This window comes from Buteo buteo, chromosome 3 (assembly GCF_964188355.1).
Source record: "Buteo buteo chromosome 3, bButBut1.hap1.1, whole genome shotgun sequence".
NCBI lineage: Eukaryota > Metazoa > Chordata > Aves > Accipitriformes > Accipitridae > Buteo > Buteo buteo.
In genome coordinates, this window is record NC_134173.1 from 76774814 (window position 1) to 76795397 (window position 20584).

The 20584-nt window shown below is 44.7% G+C and overlaps 1 protein-coding gene across 1 annotated transcript; it reads left to right on the forward strand.

The window, feature by feature from the left end:
• Window positions 1-15808: 15808 nt before the first annotated feature.
• On the forward strand, window positions 15809-20089 carry PSCA (prostate stem cell antigen). The gene is made up of 3 exons (XM_075024410.1): window positions 15809-16070; window positions 17967-18071; window positions 19645-20089. Exons 1-3 carry the CDS (start codon window positions 16019-16021, stop codon window positions 19854-19856), a joined length of 369 nt encoding a protein of 122 aa, XP_074880511.1. The 5' UTR covers window positions 15809-16018; the 3' UTR covers window positions 19857-20089.
• The last annotated feature ends 495 nt before the right edge of the window (window positions 20090-20584 follow it).

A 20584-nucleotide genomic window follows, 5' to 3' on the forward strand; every position in this document is an offset into this window, starting at 1 on the left:
ACTTTGCATTGAATAACAAACATAAAAACGAGCCTGAGGTTCAGATCCTCATCCCCAGCTCAGGAAATGTCCGTGCGTGTTAGGAAATTGGCCCCACTCCAGAAGACCAAAGGAGCTGTACTAGAGAACGACATTGCCTGCTGCAGCTCCTAAGAGTCCTCTCCTGTATGACCCAATGTCCCCTGCCAAGAGCTCCTTCTCTCTTCCCTTACACGACGGTGACTGTGCTACAACTATTGCAGGGAAATCCCAGGATCCACGGACTGAGCTTCAGGACTCTCATTTTTTATTCTCAGTTTTGCTACTGCCAGTGGGGTGACCTTAGACAAATTTTTTACTGTTTTGTTCCTCAGTTTCCCAGTGTATATAATGGAGAATAATAACACTAGATTTGCTTCTCTTCTGTCCCTCTATCCTGCAGGGTAATGACCTTACCACTCACCAGCCCTACCAACACACCTGCTTGCTTCGCAAGTGCAAGATGCCTTTCCTCTCAAATTATCTCAGCAATTAACACCATGAAGATAACTTAGAGCAATTTTACTCTCAGCTGTACTTATGTTCAAGTCTGCTGCTACAGTTTCAGACCTGATGAGGGGCTTCTGTGCTCAACAGTGTTCTCCAGCTGCATCTGTTGGTCTCATAAACAAAATTCCATCCCCTTGTGAGCTTTCCTCCTCAGTAAAATGTTTTGGGATAAGCTATTGAGGAATGCTAAATAAGACCAGCCATGATTACATGGCCCTGTGCAGCTGACCTATAATTAATATGCCAATCGGCACGTTTTTCAGACAGATCATTTGGGTAGCTGAGGTCACAAAGAACAAGAGAGGGTCCCAGACCACATCCAATAATTGTCCTTTTTCAATCCTTCTTCTTCTGCTCTGTATATCCTGGCTCTGCTAAAGGTATTCCAGAATGGTTCCTGTATATACATCCCCACTGGCTCTTTTTCCCACTTTTTATTTCTTCTCCCAATCTTTCTCTGGTAGGTTCAGGTGAGTCTAGGATGGTCCCTATTGTGTATTTAATTCAGCTTTTAGGAGAAGAATTCAAGGAGAATTGCACTTTAAAGTAGCATATCAAGTCTGATCTCACTGTACAACTCAAGCTAGTCCATTCATTTTGCATATTTACGAACTCCAGAAACATCCCAAGATGATACATATCTGGTAGGTTTTGCTCAGCAGTGAAGCAGGTATTGAGCAGGCTGGACCCTGTGTTTTCTTTCCGCTTGTCAGTTCTTAGAGGTTAAACAATGAACAAAAGAAAGCAAAAGCCAAAGAAACATAATGGTGAATAATCCACCTGAATGATTTGCAAATATTCCTATTTTAAGATCTGCCTGTTGTCATGTTTCTGCACTTTTTGAACACTTCTTTTGAGTGTGTTCATTTTCAGGAGCTTTGGCAGGAGCAGCTATGCTAAAATATTCATAGGGGAACACTTTCAAACAAGTTAATTGCCTGGATTTACCCTGGAGACTCTCTAAGATGAGTTATGCTTACCTAACCTACAAGAAACAGCATGCTGCTGAAGCAAGAGGGGTGATTCTCCAACCAGCCCCAGGATCCACTCCACACAACTGAGCCGCGCACTCACGGCAGTGCAGGCTGCCCACTTGCAGCATTACCCTCCACCAACAATTTGTGAGCTACCAGTGCGACAGGCACTCTGTGAATCAGTTCAGATGAAGAGACAGAGCAGAAACTGTGATTTGTTTGTAGATGTGTTTTCCTGCTCCATTCCGTGCCCAGTCCCTCTTCTCTCCTGGATGCCTCCGCTTTTTTTTCATGCTGATGCCATCAGGGGAAAATGCATTAATTCTACAGTGTTTGTGTTAATTTGCATGCTAGCTCTCCTCCCCTTTTCGACACCATCTGATTCCTGCCTGACGTCTCTAAGTGCATCACATGTATTGCCCCAGATTGGTAATAATTGCAATGGAAATGGAGAGAGCAGAGGTTACACCAGTACAAAAGGAAAGGGAGTGGGTGGAAACCGAGTTACGTTTAGTGCAAAGCTGTTGACTGCTTTCTGCTCTTGTCACTAGGCCAAAAGCAAGTTCTACCATAAGTTAAAAATGTTTCTATCTCTGTTATGAACCTCTGACATATGCTAGTGAGGTCTCTGAGTCCCTGCTCAGGAGCTGGTGGGGGACTGCTTCCCAGCTTCTACCACTTGTGTTTCCTTGGACCTCTTGCCTGGTGAGATCCCACTTGCCCCTGCTGACTTCAGGGGCCAGGATGAAAGAAAAATCAAAGGCAGTGCAATCCAAAATGTGCTTTTCAAATGTTTGTCTGCCCTTTTGGAGGGTAAGAGAGCTCCCACCTTGTGGAAGCAACCACTTTTAGTCCACAGAATAGCATATGATGAGCACAGCAGTCCCCAAGGAGGCTTCAAGAGAAAACAAAAACCTGTTTGTGGGAGTGCAATCAACCGCTGTAAAACGCCTTTCCTGCAAGACTCAGGCCTATCAGTTCCTCAAGCATCAGCTTGTGTGAAAACGGTGCTGGGGAAAACTCTGAGAGTGGTTAGGGAGACAGGATTTCCCGGCAGTGCCAACCATTGCAGACAGAGCTTGTCCTCCTGATGGTCACAGCACTCATCCCCTTTGGGAGAAAGACGCTCCTTTAGGCTGTCCTGCCCCTGCACATCTGACTGTCTCAGCACCGCACACACGGGGTGGGCACTGCTCTGCAGGACCCTCTCGCTTTTCCCGACCACCCTCATCCACATGCTCCACATCCCTTGTCTCCGTTGTCTCTGGCCAACCAGGTCCAAAAGCAAGTTGATTTTCCAAACTCATCAGCAACTCTGCAAGCACCAGGGGTGAGAAATAGCACAGTGGCTCCTTTTTCATCTGAAAAGACACGTATTTGTCGAAAAGGTAGTGACCCTTACATCTGTTGGGCTAGGCACAGGGGGTGTGTGTGCTGCCTTTTTCTGTCTTTTCATTCATTGAACCCTAAAACTGGAGATGAGAGGGAAAGTAAGCGCATGCTCATTTTTATATATATATATATATATGTATATATATGGGGCAAAATTACACCATCACCCTGTCCTGGTTTCAGCTGGGATAGAGTTAACTGTCTTCCCAGTGTCTCTGGGTCTTGGATGGATAACCTGGGTGCAATCCATCAAGATTTTCCCAATGTCACAGCTCCACTGCCCCTAGCTAGCTTTCTGGCACAGCTCAAGGTACAGTGGCTTGGAAAAGAAATCCCACCAGTCTTACTTTCTTCAGCCCTGTGAATGCCACTGTCTTCACTGCTCTCCATACCCGTTCTTCATACCCAAACAGACATGCAGACAATCCTGCTCACTCCTTCCTCTACGAAAGCAGCCTGGCAGGGAGCACACTCATCACTCCCCCCTTTAGTTAATACCTGTTGCATGAAAAGTACAGCGCTGGCTACCCCCTCTGAAGAGCCTACAGTGCTGTGAATAGGTTTATAGCTTAGCTGTGATTTATGGGGGGACACGTACTCCCAGCTGCAGCCTTAAAAGCCACATGGGGGCTGAAGAAAAGCAACAGCACTGTCAACACAAATCACCTGGCACATGCTATGTGCCAAATTCTCTACAGAGAGGCTGAACACCGCTGCTGCTTTATATCCTTTTAACAGCAGCCATTCCCTTAAGTAAAATCCCCAAAGGATCCTGGTGAAGCAAATAATACCCTACACTTCAGGAGAAGGTGGGAGAAATCCAACCAATTCCTCCTGTTTGAGCCTGGGCTCTAATTCTTCCAATCTCACCCGAGGAGAATTCTTTCTTGAAGTCACACGTTTTAAAGCAGTGGGAATAGAACATCTCCTGCCCCAGAGCTTGTCTCCTGCTCAGGCCATTCCCTAGCACTTCAGGAGAAAGCAGCAGTAACGGCATCAATAAAAACACACAGAAATAAATTGAAGAAAAAGCAGAAGTTGATAAAAAAGGAGAAAAGCCTCCTTCCCAGGTGAGCAGAAGGAGCGAAGAAGCATGTGTTGACTCAGGGGAAAGCTGTGTAGTACAGACTTTCTCAGCTGCGATCCTTAGGAACTCCACAGTCACATTTTATAAAGGAGCACCTGGAACAGGAATGTCTACAGCTGAACTGCAGCCTTGTCGTGAGCAAAAGTTTCTTACCAGCCTCAACGGACAGGGGACTGAAATTTGTCTTTGGGCAATGTACCGCTCAAAAGGATTGTGAGGATCACCAAGAAGATGCTCAAGGCATAGCTGGTGTCCCAAGCTCTGTGTAGCCTTGCTGGATCCTGTGGGAGATTTGGGTGGATCTCTGGATCTGACAGGGCTTAGATGGGAATAAGTGATTTCTTTTTTCATTGCACTCCATCTCAGAGGTTAGATTTAAAGAGTTTTAAGCAATCTTATGATGAGCAGTGATTTTGATGATTACAGCCTCAGAGTTAGGTATTACTGGTTTTATGAACTTTGACCTGTCTAAAATTTTGGCTTAATTTGTCCACCTTACACAGGGAAACCCCAGACCAGACCTTCAGACCTTTCCACCAATGGAAGGTAGATAAATAAATGTTTGGCTCACGATATTAGGCAGCTCCTTAACATCTCCTGTGATGAGGTGTTTTCAGAAGGAAAACAACTCCTGTCCACCACAGCTAAGGCAAAGACTTTGGATGACTGTTCATACCTCAGACGCTTAAAAAAGATTTCCCACACTTCCACATGCCTCATGGGAGTAATTTTCTGCCTGGAAAGGTTATGTCAGCACACATTTGCATCGCAGGAGCATGGTAGAAGAGGTCAATAAATGCAAATGAGCAGGTGATCACAGCAGGGACAAGAGAGTGGTCATTGGTACCTGTTCACTAGGCTAAGGCACCATAATGCGTTCATCACCTAAATGCTAAAGGTGACAAACAATGCTTCTCTTTCCCCTTTTTGACAAGGACTTTCCTCAATTTCCCTCAACATGTTTCCTGCCTTTTTGCACTGGGGGACATCTCCTGGAGATGGAGACTGACCTAGGACTCACCTGAATGGAGTTTGGGTGAGGACTTATGATCCCAAGAGAAGCCAAACAGGTCTGCCACTCCTTTGCAGGGGTCTGCACTTCTCCATGCCACTGTGGTGTTTAATAAACCTGATGTGGTTATATGGAAGAGGGATCAAAGAAATATATTAAAAAAAAAATCTAAGGACAAAATATATTGCAAGGAGACAATATATAAAACAATATAAAACCAGGAGGTGAGATATATAACCCTGCTAAAGGAAGTCTAAGCAGTCATATTCATTAAAAAAAAAAGGCAGGGGGGGTAATCTATAAACTAAGTCCCATTCTTAATAGCTTGCTTAAAATAACACTGTGAGTTTACTTCTTGTTTCCTTTTCTTCTACACAGAAGAGGGAAAGCAAAGGCTTCAGAAGCCTTTATGATAAATTGCACGTAGTTAGAACAGGCAAGGTATTTTACAAGTTGTGATTAATAGAAATGTTTATCAAAGACAGTGTAATTACCAGACAGTTTGGGTGCCTGAAAACAGAGTTCTTAAAAAAAGATGGGGAAAAAAGCCAGAGAAGGAACTAAAAGAAAAATTCAAAGGGGCATATGTAGAAGCAAGTGGTTTTCAGTCCAAACTAGTGTCTCAGCTCTCTTTACACAGAGCAACAAGTATATTATGACAGGACAGTATGACCAAGGAAAGTAAGAAATACCTGTATTAGTGGGAATGAATGACAGCAATAAAAGGTCAGGGGGTGTGGAGGATGTCCCTACCCGTTGTTTGAGGGCATGTTTATTGAGTAAGACAGGAGTCGCATCCTCAGCCAAGCCAAATAGAACTTATGTACACATTTAAGGTTAAGTACACCCTTAAGTGTTTTGCCAATTGCAATCCCCAGGTAATTAAAAGGGCACTTTTGAGACACCATCTCAGAGCAGTGCTGGGAGACGCTTCATCAGCGGTGCCAGCTGCAGGCGAGAGTTAACCACAGCGGGGCTCCCCACGAGCAGTAATTGCAGAAAGTCAACCATGAGACTTGGCCAAGCTCCAGGCCAGACGAACACCTCCTTCAACCCGTTTTACCCCTTGAGGAGGTTGCATTTCAGCACGGGGGGAAAGTAATCACTGTGTGTTCTGCACCTTGTGAACCCTGGCTGCAAGGCAGAGTTTGCAGCTAACACCAGTGATCATATTCCTGATATGCTCAATCATTCAGCCAGTGGAGTTCTACTAGACAAATTATGTCTTTACATCGTGTTTCCAGGGATTTATCTTTAAAACTGAAGTCCACCTGTGCAGACTCATTTGATTCAGAGACTATCTGGCTCTTACTCCCTTCCCAACGGGTGTCTTTTGAAGGTCAATTTTTTTTTTAAAAAGCTGCATTATTTAGTGGATGTTGAGCAAATCATTTGCTCTTGCCATTCTTTGTTTGCAAATGGACCCAATATTTACCTCACTCGGAGCACACTGGTGTGAAGGCATTAATATTTGCAAGGTGCTTTAAAAGCCCTCAGACACAAATGAAACACCGTCCTCCCAGATAAGCCACAAAGCAAAGCTGCTCAAACAGCCTAGCTACCGCTACTGCAGCCAGGTTCAACATCAAAGCAGGAGTCACCCCAATTAGTGGATTGTAATTGATGCTTTCATGGCCAAAAATCCTCAGTTCACTGTAAATTAAACAGTGCCTGGGGATGTTTCCTGTATTGGAACACCATTGTCTGTCTCGACCCTGGAGAAGTTTTGGTCCCGGTCAACTAACACTTTGCTGGTTTGAAAAAAAACAAATGGGACATTACGGATAACTGATTTTTAAAGTTTCTTACAGAAAACAATAATTGCAAATAAATGAAAACAAGGCTACACAATGCTGTGTGGAAAATAGTCCAAACTTACAAGTAGTACAGTTTTTTAAATATAGCAAAAAGAGTAACCTATTCCTGCTGAAACTCTTGTGGGTTTTACAATCTTAAGAAACACTAATAGGGGTCAGAAGTTTTAGGTTAAGTCATGTTAAAGCTGCTGGTGTTAAAGTAGAGGGAAGTGTGAGTCTGCGCTCTGTGCACACATGCACACGTGGGAATCGCAGCATCTCCAGGGCACAGCCTCCCTTCTCTTCTGCAATCCCTAACGTAAAGTTGCATTATTACAAATACAGTAACTGCATATGCTTAATTTATAACCTTATTTCCAGGCAAACTCTATCAAAAATTTAATCTCATTTTTATATTCAGTGGTTATCTAAACCAGCCTGATTTCATACTGTGGCTGATGCTGGCTGTTCAGATGGAAAATTCATTCTTTCTGCCCCCTCACCTGTGCCCGTTTCTTTTGATCCCTCTTCCCTTGATGTCTCTTTTGGATTATCTTAAGCTAAAAACCTTAAATTAGATAGCTCTGCAAAACTTTATCTGTCCTGCTACATTCCCATCAGCATCATTTGCCAGTAACTCGCTATTCTTTATATTTAAGAGCAGTCTTTTCACTTAACACTCATGCAGCACTGAGTCTAATAAATGCAGCTAAATGTCTACCATTGTCCCAAAAAATTTCTGTACAGTTAGAAGTTAGTATGGGCCAGGGACTATTTCCAATAGCTTCGATGCAGTCTTCCCACTTGGGACGGTAAGAGAATTTGTAGCATTTACACAACCATTTCTTGCCCATTGGTCTCAGTGGCAAAAATAACAATTAAAAAACAAACCCAAAACCAACCAACCAAAAAAAAAAACAGAACACCCTTACAAGGATATTTAATTTACTAAGGGAGATAAAGGCATTGCTTTTCAAAGCACATGCTTGTCACTTTGTCCTTGGAATTTTTAAAAAGGTTGCCATAGCTTCAGAAATGAATGGCCAGAAGAAAACAGCAGACCACATTGCCTCAGTTCCTGCAGAATTTACGTTAACCCCACTAGAACTGCAGTGCGAGCAATACCTCACCTTTGGCAAAAATCTATCTGCCAAAAAGGCTTCCAACCTTGAGCTGAAGACCTCAGCCAGAAGATGTACCTATTGGAGCTGATCCAGAGAGAAGTAAAAACAATCATCAGCCGTGGCCTAGAAAATGTGGCCAGGGAGGAAAGAAGAAAGTACTGAGGTTATTTCACCTTGGAAAGAGCAGGTGTAAGGCTGTAGACAAGCAAAGGTTTTGCAGAGGATCTCTTAGCACCAAAACCCACAAAAGGCTGAGAAATGGGTGGGAGAAATCCATGAAGACAAGTCTTTCATAAAAAACCAGAATGGTCTGGATACCACCTCCTGCTCATGAAGCCACAAAGCCACAGGTAGCCAAAACTAGGGGGATATTGTGGGAGAAAGCAGTCTTTTCTGACTTTTTCCTCTTATAATCTTTCCCTGTGCAACCGCTAAGGGCCAATGGCAGAGGCAGCACATGAGCCAGATGGACCTTTTGGTCCCACCAGGGATGGTCGTTCTCCCTTTCCTAAGCAGCAGGAGCCCCACAACTTCCCCGGTTACTTCTCTCCGATGCCTAATCAGTCCTACTGCTAAAAATAGCCATTGCTTATTCATGCTAAAATCATTCCAGTAATTAATAGAAAATTAATTCAAACCAGGCTGCTATGCCCCTGAGAGCATACGACCTTGCTTTGTGAAGTGAAGAAGAATTAGCCAAGGTCCATCCAATGTGAACCATCAAAATGGGAGAAACAGACTGTTCCCTGAACTCCTGACTCTTTTTTTGGTTCCATGCAGGGTTTGTGGACCACAAGGGAGGAACGGCACCTGTTACCTTTCCTGCTACCTCTTTATCTATTCCCTCACCAGCAGTTATTTTGTATCATCCTTGCTATTGAAATCCCTGACATTTTCTTTGGTGGTTTTATCCTTTTTTCTTTTTTCTCTTTTTTTTTGTGTGTGTGTGTTCATGTCGTGCTTACAGATCCATAAGTTCTTAACCTCGTCTATGGAAATATGGCTTAGGCAGTTGTATTGATTGTTCACCCCTCTATCTGTCCACCTGCCTGCCCACGCATCTGACTGGCTCTCAGCCTGCCTAGGTTCAAGCAAACTCAACGAGGAGAAAGTTCTCAGAGGTCTAGACATATTCTCGGTTTTGTGAAAATTGGTCAAATAGAGGAGAAAAAACAAAATGAGTGGTCCCTCAGCTCCTCAACCACTCTTAGAAGCAGCAGCCAGCTGGCCAGTCAGAAAATCCATACCCTGAACATGATGCCTTTTACCCACCCAAAGAGGAAGGAGTCATGGGAGGGAACCGAAAGGTGCATAAACAGGGAACTGGGAGCTTAGAGGACAGAGGATACATGTGCATGGAAAACTAAGCTTCACTAGCTTTGCTGCTCATCAGAAAACTTCCTTCATGAAAACTGGACCCTTTTGGCTGTGCCCAGGCTGCCGAGTCTGAAAATCCATCTCCTCTATTCGGGCGCTGTTGGATGTCTGTTTTAATCCCAGGCACATTCCTGTCTCTATCCTTTAGCATCACAGTTTTTGCTGAAGAGACCGAGAAGGCAGTTGTTAAGTCATGTGCTCAATGCAGGGCTGTGGTATCGATTACAAAAAATCTATGCTTGGGGTCTGTGGCACCTCTGAAAAGGTTACGGCAAAGCAGGATGTGCAATTTGTAAAGGTCAAGTAGGGGAAGGGATCTCTGACTCCTGCCTGGGGATGTGTGAAGGATGATTTCATTCCAGTGACAAAACCAAAAATGTAACTGCTGAGAACAGCTTTGAGTCACACCATATGAACACTTTTTTTTTTTTTTTTTCCCTTTTATGTGTGCATTTGTTGTTGGGCATCAGACAAAACATGACCATCTGCAAGGTAATGGCCTATTTAGGGCTGAGTATCCAAGCTCCCACTGTAGTCAGTAGAGATGTAGCCAACAAATGGAGCTGGGGGGACAATTTGTCTGACTTTAGGATAAATTAGACAATACCCCATGGTCCCCTGACCAGGTCTTCCCTGAGGGTAGAGAGTGGCCAGGGTGGTATGACCAGATACCACAACCCAATCGCATCGCATGAGCTCATTGTTAGTGGGTGACATAGGAAGAAACTCAGAGAATCACTGAATCAGTGTGATACGGGCAGTTAAAAACTGTTAATCTGAGGATACACCAAAGAAAACTTTGAGGATACAGCAAGGAAACGATGAAGTAATGATGATTTTTTTCTAATCTGTATTGATTACTTTGGCTACTTAGATACTGTCAGGATGAGAGGGCAATGCTTGGAGTTAGAAACAACTTCATTCCCCAGGTGCTGCTTGCCAAAGAGCCTCCTAGCCAGTACTTAAAATAGGATATAAAGTCAGAATAAAGCCCTCTCTTTAGAGCTATTCATATACACCTTATTTAGCTAAAACCCCTTTCTTTTTGCAATGACTCCAAGAAACTGTGGGTTGATTTTTCAAATTGATTTTCCAGCTAAACAGTTAAAACAGGAGGAAATGACAGATATTAATCAGAATTCCCATTATGTCTCCTGGGTTGTACCACTCATCTTCTGCTGTCCTAAGCATTGGAGCATTTGATAAAGCAGCCAGGAAAAAAACTTTTTTAATGAAACAGTTTTTGTAAGAATTTGCCAATTCATCAAAATCAAATTGCTTCACGACATTGCATCTCTCCAGCCCAATTAGTTTATAATTAGTTAACACAAAGTGGAACAGTTCTAAGAGGAGGGACAAAGTCAAGTACAATCTGAATTCTAGTATCTGTGGATACAGCATCTTCTCAAGCAAAAGGAAATATGACTTAAAAGGACTGCTCCTGTATCTCCTGCATCTTAATTGCATGTCCTAACCAAAGGAGTTTGGCTATTGTAGACTGATCTTGCGTTCTCTACCTGGGGTCGATTGCAAAATCCATCCTGGACTTAAAATAGCTTTATTATTTCTGCAGAACATTTCTTTGTCAACAAAATGATATTTTGTCAATAAATTCACAATCAAGTCACAAAACAGCCCGACAAATCTGTTCCATCAAGAAAATACTTTTCCCATAAGTAACACCATGAGCTGAGCTCCCGTGCTGAAGTTTCATCCCTAAGCTGTGTTGAAGTGGGGTAAGCAGTACCACCCATGAGTACTGGCCTCAAAATAAGGACAAGAAGGACAAAGGAGGGACCATAAGTCACCATGCATTGAATGCACCACTTCCACATGGGGAGCAATTGTCCGTGATGACCTTGTAATGGGCTTGACGTGTCCAGCCATCAGGTCTACCCTTTTCTACCTGCAGCAGCTGGACTGGAAATCGCAAGTTCTTCCCCACTGATATTATGTGGTTTCCTATAGGGGCCAGAGTAATTAAATAATTTTCCTGATGGAAGGAAAAGGACACAGACTGGGAAGCAGCAAGCATGCTAGGGTCCTGGTCTGAGGTCTGATGTTGCCCCGCTGGGTGATCTCAGCAAAGTCACGTTTTCTGCCTGTGTTTCAAACTACCTCTTGCTACATCTGGCCATAGGAAACTGCAATGCCTGGTACGTGAAGGGATAAGAAAGTGTTTTGCGGTGGCAAAGCAAGCACAGAACTGCTTTGTGATTGTAACACAGGCTACTGTCCCCACATTTTACCCCAACTCCAAAGCATAGGCATAGGAAAATGCACTCCCTTTTTCCTGCAAACTCGGAGATGCGCAAGGCATCGCCAGCAGAATCTGGCAGGGATCCCACACTCCGAGCCTTTTACAACCAAAAGAGCTTAGCAATTAGCAAAATAACAAAAAAATGTCAAATGCATTTTTGATGCTCTGAAGTTGCCGAGATTTTCAACAGTCTGGGCTGCTCCCACACACCGAGAGGTCTGTGCACCAGCAACGTAGCAACAGCACCACCGTATGGGCATTTCTAACCTCTACAGCCCTCAGAATTTTGTCCACCTACAGTTTGCTCCGCAGACAATATTAGCACCGTGGTGGGATTAATCTGCAGCAATGCATTGATTTCATGGTTGTCAGCAAGAACGTGTGTGACGTGAAGGTGAAATTTTTCTCCAAGGTTCGTCAGGCTAGCCTCTGAAATCTGAAATCCCAAATGGGAATAGCTGGATGTTTGGGTCTGTGCCTGGACCCTTGTAGAAATACTCAAGGTCAAACAGGTTGCTTGCTTTTTAAGCCTTTACAATGCTCACTGGTTGTACTTGTTTGCACCCACAGATCTTGAAACAATTCCCTTGTGGTGCAGTAGTCATGACGCCTGTTAGCGGAAGAGGCATAAAGAAGGGAAGGCACACGCCAAAGGTCCCTCAGCAGCCCAGTGACAGAGACCCCAAGACCTTTCTGTCTTTGCTCAATGTTCTGCTCTTAATGACAGCTCCGATCTCCGTTGCTGGACTCTGGAAGATGTCTCAGGCAGCCTAGCCTTGCCTCCCTGTGCTCTGAAGCTTACTTGAACAGCAAACCTAGAAATAAATCCTTGTAGTGTGAGCTAGACCATAACATGAAACAGCGTTAAGCATCTACAGATGTAGCAGCTGGAGCCTATCTCTGCTGGCAGTCAAGGGCAGCCCTGGAGCAGCAGGAATCATGTTTCCTGCTGCTGGGCCAGCATCGTGCCTGTCCATCCCCAGACATGTGCACAGGAGAGTGGAAAAGAGCTGAGAGGTTGATAAGAAATCCTTTAGGCTGAGACAGGGGACATAGAGCAGAGCGAAGCATGCCTGTAATCCCACACGTAGAAAAGGGTACACAGGACTAGCTACTACAGCTCCTCCTGACTGCTAGCTATCCATCCATCTCTGTGGACATCTGTATATCTACTCGTTTTTAAATCTTTCTCTCCCCTTATCTATCTGTCTTCCTGTCTATCCAATCACATCTCATTTAGGATCCATGCTTCCCTCCTTACAGATAAGCCTGTAATGTGATTTGCCTTACTGTCATCTAGCGAATCAGTGTCATTTATTCCCCACCTGTTCTGTCTTGGGACAGTTCGCTGCTCCTGAGGCTGCTTACATTCCAGGGAAAACAGCTGTGCAGGTGTTAGATATTCCCACTTCGATGCCTAAAATTGGCCACTAACATCCCTTATCATACATCTCACATCCCCATAGCCTGAGTAGATTTGCAGACATCACTGCAGACAGCACCAGCTCATTCACTGCACATATACCAAACACCTTCCAGGAGTGGAAAAGTCAATAAGGTTTCCTCTGCAGTCCATTGCAACCTCCACACGTGTATTACAGAACATCCTGAAAAGGAGATGCAAGCCACGTTCATGCTGAGCAAGCAATGTAGTGACCTCTCTTCAGGGCCAGGCAGCCTTGGACAGAAGCTCCTCGTGTTCTTGCACTTAATTCTGGCTTGAATTAAGGCATCTGAGAAGGTGTTACACCTCTGAGCTCAGAGGCTGGAGGTTCTGCAGGATCCCCTGATGATCTGGCTCTTTCAAGGACTACAGTTCATTCAGGAGCTTGGATGAGTGCGTGGAACTTCATCTTAGTTTCCTCTTTACTGGGTTCTGTTTTTTGTATTTTTCTCTGCTGCTTATAAAAGACATGCCCACGAAAAAAAAGTCAGTCTTAATACATTATCTCTATCATCTGGCAAACTTCCCTACAGCCTCTTCAGACCACCTAGCCAAACAGTTGACACAGCTCAGGAAATCGAAGGAACTTTATTTTGCCTTCAGAGACACTTGGTATCTCTGTCTAGATTTCCCAGGCATCTTTTTACCTATTGCCCTTCTTGTCCTCAAATTTCCAGCTCATGCCTACCACGGTTATCCAGCTCCTCAGTGTGATCCACGACATCATGCTCTGTACCACGATCCACCACCACCCACTTTCCCAGCCTGACACCAGGCAGGTGAACCAGGATACAGCAAATAATCAAGCCCTCTTTCCCTCCCTCCTCAACAGAAAGCTCCAGACCTGTGTCTGTCAGGATCTGCTTTGACAACATAAATCAGTATTATTATTTTTTTTTTAAAAAAGTGAATTGTAGACATCCTTAGATCTTAGATTCCCAGGGAAAAGAGATGGTCTTGTTCATGCAGTTAGATGAACTTGGGATTTTATAACATCAGGAAAATAAAAAATACCATGCACACACAATCCTATGGACAACTGCATATTAGTGTATGTATAATAATTATAACAGGGCACGTCTGCCATCTTCAGGAGTCAAGCAGGAACTGCATGCAAATGTTGAAAAAAACCAGTGAGAAGCAACACTCGATGTAAGGTTGTAGGAATTCCTGGGTTCTCACACAGCCTTGGGCTGCAGCCAAGCAGGACTGGGGCATGGACAGGCTCTTAGCTGTGTGCATCTCTTTTACAGCACTGTAAGTCCTGGGCTTCACTGGCGGCCCTGATGCTGTTAGGAAAAAAAATAGAAAGAAATAATAGTACTGGGAGAGTTTGACTGGCAGCAAGTCAGGCCACTGAGGATGAAAAGAGCACTCCCTCTTGCTTATCGATGAGTGGCTTGAAGGAAGAAATATTTAATTCAAGGCCTGGGTGGATTTCATGGGGTCACTAGGTTACTCTTTCCCCTTGGCTCTATCCTTCCCTAACACAAGGAACCAAACCCTACAGGGACAATCATAAGGGATTAAAAAAGAAAAATAGCCTTAAGTATCTGTGAATAAGGAACACCAGAGTCTGAGAACATACCGCCACTTTTTTTATCTAGCTCTTCCATAGAAGTTGGCTATAAATGAGATGGTCTGCAAAAATACTGTGAAGCAGAAGTCAATAGAGACAGAAAGAAAGTGTTGGTCGATTGGGGTTTTTTTCCTTTTAAACAGAAGTTCAAGAGTCCAAGGGGAAGCACTTAAGATCCCCACAGACGAAATAGGATTTGCAAAATCATCCCCTGCACCAGATTCTCCACTGATGTAAATCAAGGCAGTGTCATTAACTTCAGCAGACTTAGTCTAGCTCACCTTCTATCACTCATCCCAAAGTCCCTGATCAAGAGCAATGATCCACCAACACGCCAGCACACCTTACTTTCAATTTGAAAAAGTGCCTGGTGTCCTAAGAGCTAAACTGCGTGAGAGCAAATCCCTGAAGGTTATTACTGCAAAGCACTACGTTCCTGAGTTTTCGGAAAAACCCTAAATAAAGCGAGAAACCATGGCAAATTGAATTTAGCAGAAAGGCCTGTTTTCTTTTACGCCGGTATGTACTGAGAAGTGGTCAAAGGACATGAGGGATGGGAGAGGTCTCTAATCAACCTTCAAAAGCAAACATTCACACTTCAGTTTGGAATGTGGCTGAACTGACCCTCATCTGTGATGAGAAGTGGCATTTCTTTGACAAGCCTGAATTGTTTACAATACACGCTGATGTGAGTTCAGGTGTCAAAATGGTACTCAACCTATCCTGGACAGACAGACAAAGAGAAGCGTGCCACAGCACAGATGTGGCAGAAGAAAATAATACCAAACAAAGCCATCGCAAAGTCCCTTTGGTTTCAACACACATTAAAAAAAAATTTGAATTGGCCTTTGTCTTTTACTAGACTACAGACAATACATATGAATAAAGGCAAACGAGCACCTGGACACCTGGAAGAGGCTAATGCACTGTAATTTGCCCACATACCTTGCTACCACATGCCACGAGTGTCACAGAGACACTCACACATGCAGATAAATAGCCGGCGGTGTTTATTAGAAGAACATTCTGTCCTGGGTTTAAACACAATAGCTCCACTCAGGATAGCAATGGGGGTGGAGAGCCTTGTTCACAGGGTGCAACCACAGCCTCGCTGGCTCTGGAGAAATGCACAAGGCCAGCCTTGTTCTAAAGAATTTGGGTTTTTTCCACTCATGTGAACACTTTGCCCAAGGGTAGGAGGAAAGGCAGGGGCGTAGTGGTGGAGAGGAGCTGCTGGTAGCTCCAAAAGTCGCAGTCAGATAGGAGAGGCACCTAACACAAATACCACCACCAGAAACCAACCCCTCCATTGGTCCAGTGAGCAGCATCGCTCAGGTGCCTTCACAGGGTAACCTTCTGGGCATGCCTGATCGCTGCCTCCCACAGTATATAAACTGTCCCGGGAGGAAACAATCCGTATTCAGCACGAGAGAGGCTATCCCAAAATGAAGGCTTTCCTTGTCCTCCTGCTGGGAGCAGTCCTGTGCTTGGACTCAGGTAAGACAGCACGGAGTCCCTGAACCACGTCCCCTCCAGCAGATCTTCAAAAAAAAAGACTTGTGATGGAGTTTGGCAGTGAGGGAAGAAATGCTGACACAGTTGGCGTATGAAGACATTCGCTTTTTGACGGGATGTTGCATGGAAAAAATGCATAGTCCCACCCTGCTGAGGGTGTGATCCTAGTGCTGGGTCAAACAGCTTCCAGGAAGGATAAATCCTATACAAAACTGAATTTAACTGAAATCAAAATTATTTAAGCCAGACCATACAGCTATGGGGGTGTGGGGTGGGAGGTGGTGAAGTGGGGCGGGACCATTATTTTTCTTCTTCCCAGGCTATCAAAATTGCAATGTTTCTGCAAAGGTAAGTTTTGTTCCAACTTGTTTTCTGATTCTTCATTTCAAAAGTGGCACGGATTGTCAGGATGTTAATGGGACAGAAAAAGGGAGAATGCCGTGGCATGTTATTTTATAAACTGGATGGGTGGGATCCAAACACTTTCAGATTTTTCTAGCCTCACTGAGAAAAAAAGAGTTTAAACCAGCTTTTCCTTTACCGGAGAAGAAGCAGGTCTGAGCAGAAACGTTTCTCAATCAGCTGAGAATGTTTAAGGAAAAGGCTGGGAAGAATTTTGTACAGTCCTAGCCACATCTTCTCTTCTGCCAGCTTCCATCAGAGTGCTCTGAAATTTGACTTACATTGCATTAAAAGTCAGATAAATGTGAGAGCAGAGTGCAGCACCACAGACAAACTGGGGTTTGGCTCCTTGCCTCTGTGACTGCATCAGTCATTTATAGCAGAACAGCTTGGACAGAGGGAGACCAAGTGCCTCATATCACTTCTTGTTCCTGCTCTGAATAACACTAATTTCTAAATAGGGCTTTTCTGTGTCCTAAAAGTATTTTAGGCATTAGGGTATTGACCTGAGGGATTCATGATACAAACCTGGTGGTCATGGGGTTAAAGTACATACATAAACATCAACTCTCACACTTGCACGGCTCCAGTGATGCCCTGGGGCACAGGTAGGTAATAGGAACAGGTAATTGCACCATGCTCTCACTCCTCTGAGGACTATTTTTCATCAGGGCTAGACACTTGTAAGCTGCAATGCTTATTCTGCCTTTGCCTGATGTGTATAACGGCACAGCAGACATTAACAACGCTGACTTGCATCCCCCATAGAGTGGCATGTCCGTGAGGGGGTGGAAACACGTGGTGACCTGGTTTTCAGAGGGAAGCGAAAGCTGTGTTTGCACTTTGCTTTCTAAGAGGGGGTGATGGAGAGTACGTGTCACAAGTTGGTCAAACTGAGACAATGGGCTGGAAGAGACCCTACAAACTGCCTGCTCCATCCCTCCCTCTGGGCTTTCCCTCTTTCATCCAACCCTGGCAATGCCTCAGCTAAAGCTCACAAGCCCGCCTGGTAAAACATTAATGTTTATACAGGCAGACAAATAATATCATCCTGTCATTCTGGGGACTTCATCCCTTCATCCCAGCTCAGGAGGTGGGAATATCACAAAAAGCCTGTTCCAGACAGGAGCTGAGTTAGGCATCCCAAGTGCAGAGGAAGAAGCATTTGGGAAGCACTTCCCACTGACTGATGAGATCCGTCAATGAGACCAGCTACCCAGCTGGTTTCTTTTTGCTCCCTCACGTCACTGACTACATCTGAAACATCTTCAGCACGTGCAAAACTTGACTCTCACCTCAAGCGAGTGTACTATTCTCCACCAAAAATGGAAAACCCCTTGTTTTCCCAATAACACAGGTGCCATCTTCCTTTGAGGACCCACAGGAATGGTCCTGTTTCCCAATGGAAGCACGAAGTTGGGTTTCCTGGAAAGCTTCAGATAGATTTGTCTTATAACCCCTCTTGGTCTCTTGCAGGTTCTTCTTTGCAGTGTTACAGCTGCACATCACAGCTCAGCAATGCCAACTGCCAGAAGAAAGTGGACTGTAAGGAGCATGAAACATGCAAGACAGATGTGATCAGTAAGTCAAAGTGGGAGCGGGCAATATCTTAGTTGTGATGTTGGAGCCAAGCATGGTCCCAGCCTCAGATGTCCAAGCCAGCCTCACCTACTCTAGATACACCAGCTGGTGTGGGCCAACAAATCTCAGTGTGCAGCAGAAAGAGAAAAGCCACCTGGGGAGAAATGATAGAAGAAAAATATTTATCCCTTGGTGATAGCTGGTCCCTTGGTAGTGGTGCTGGCCATCACCAACTCTTCTCCCCACACTGGCCACAAGAGTGAGATTATAAAGTCATACTGGTACGTGCATGCTGTACCCCATAAATTCCTCAGTGTTTGCCAATAGATTATGCTAAAAACTGAACAGCATGGCCAGTACAGTGCCAGTGCCTGGAATGAATCTCAGGAGGGTGTGCTTGACCTTGCAAATACCTACCAGTGTCTCTCACCTGTACAAAATTAGGTTTATTTCTCCTTCATAACACCAAAAATTTTTTGCTTACAAGGGCAATAGTTCCGTTTGTGGCTTTGAAAAACTTGGAACATTAATTAAAATGTGAGGGGCTGAGTCTGGTGAAACCTAGTCAAGAAGTTAGGAGGAGCATTCAACGACAGATTGAGCTGACTTTAGGTGAATTCAATGAAAAGAATAGAATTTCACCTAGGCTGACCTACAGCCAGCTCTGAATGCAGCCATCTGTCCATCTCTGGGTAAACTCCTTTAACAGATTATGATTTAATTTTCCCATTCTAGATCTGGCAACAAAAATGTTTGCCCTGTCCAGACCTGTGGTGACAGCTCAGTTGCTCTTAGACCTGGGGCACAAAACCATCAGTGGCATATTCAAACTGATCTCTGTCAGGCAGTAAATGCAATACCTCCAGTAGGCTTTGTCCTTGTTGGAAATGTGCAAACCCATGGCCATGCACTCACATGCAGGAGAGGCAACACCTTAACCTTAGCCCTATACACTGAATTTGCATATGTCAAAGACTTGGTGCCCAGAATAGATTGTGCAAGATCAGGAGCAATCACGCAGACCATAATGTGCTGGTAACCAGCAGTTACTCAGTACCACCTGGCCACAGAAAAATAGGTTGTGCCTCTCAGAAACAAATGAAACCGTAACTCTGTCATCTGTGAAATGTGGAGAGCCATGTTTCCGTAACTTCCCTGCGTGTTGAAAGGCTCTGTGCAACAAAGATGTATGGCATATGAGCAAAGATTACCCCACATGTTTGCTCTTCATCCATTAGTAACTCAGACTCCCCAACAGAGGTGTTAATAGCTACTTGCATTATTAATTAATTTATTAGAATTTCTGTAGCTGGTGTATTTTTAGAAACCCCTGAGAATTGTACTGTGGGATACACTGCCTTAAGCAAACACTCGGGCGTTGAAATCCTTCTCCCCCTGCTGACAAACTGACACCCCAAAAATAGAACCTGCTACAGTGAAACTTGCAGCTGTTTCAAAACACTCATTTTTTTTCCAAGAAGTAAGTTCAGATAAGAATAACATCTCATTATTCAGCTCCATGAGGCTTGACTTGCATTGAATCCTTGTAGCAATGGTCCTGCTTTCCTTCCAGGAGTCATAGGGCTCTTCAACATCATCAGCAAGGGCTGCGACCCGTCATGTGAACCGTTCCATCAGGACTTCAGGGTGGGCAACAGGAATATCTCCTGCTGCAGCAGCAACCTCTGCAATGTCAACGCAGCAGGCAGTGTGAGGTGCAGCTATGGGATGGCAGCAGGGATAGCCGCCGGCGTGCTCGGGACCTTCCTGAACAACAAACTGTGAGGAGCAAAGAGGACTCCCGCGACCACAGAAAGTCTTCGTGCACCCCTCTTATGACAAGAATTGTAACCGGGAGCAGTGTGGTGCGTTGGGCACACAGCATCCTTGGAGCTGATGGCAGATCTTTGCCATATGATAGCTTCTTCATTCCTGTTATTGTATTCCTGTAGTGCTACCAGATAAGAAAACATGTGTACATGCTATCTGCATAACACCTAAAACATGCTTATTTCTGAATCCAGTGTGGATGTGTTACCTCTGTATCACTTAGTCATGTATTTCTGCACCCAGCAGCAACTGCAAGGGGGTGTGCTGCATGTCTGGCCGATGTCCAGTCTTGGCCATTGCTGTGTAACGATGATATGTGCTGAGAGGTGCCATGGCAGAGCAGAACAGAGGTGGGAACTGCACCTCCAAAGCTTGAGGGGCTCTGGCTTACGACAAACGCTGGAGGGCATATACCCCAAGAAAACCTGTGAAGAGCAATCACACCCAAAGGGGAACTTGCTTGTGACCTAGAGACCCTGGGACCCTGCACCTTGTTAGCTACCATACAAGACAAAAACAGTGCTCACCTTCCCTGCTGCATGTGCATACAGCCATTTATATGCCTACCCATCGCTGTAGCATCCTTGGGATGATGAGCAGGACTGCACATTCAGGTACCTGGGCAACCATGGTGGGCAATAACCATTGGAGTGAAGTGGACAGGGCGTCCCTGTGGTGTCCTG

Excerpts from the sequence above, each read along its gene's own strand:
- PSCA (XM_075024410.1), top strand. The coding sequence starts at position 16,019 with ATGAAGGCTTTCCTTGTCCTCCTGCTGGGAGCAGTCCTGTGCTTGGAC. Across the intron at positions 16,071-17,966 it reads AGTCCTGTGCTTGGACTCAG|GTTCTTCTTTGCAGTGTTAC; the intron begins GTAAGACAGCAC and ends GGTCTCTTGCAG. Across the intron at positions 18,072-19,644 it reads ATGCAAGACAGATGTGATCA|GAGTCATAGGGCTCTTCAAC; the intron begins GTAAGTCAAAGT and ends CTTTCCTTCCAG.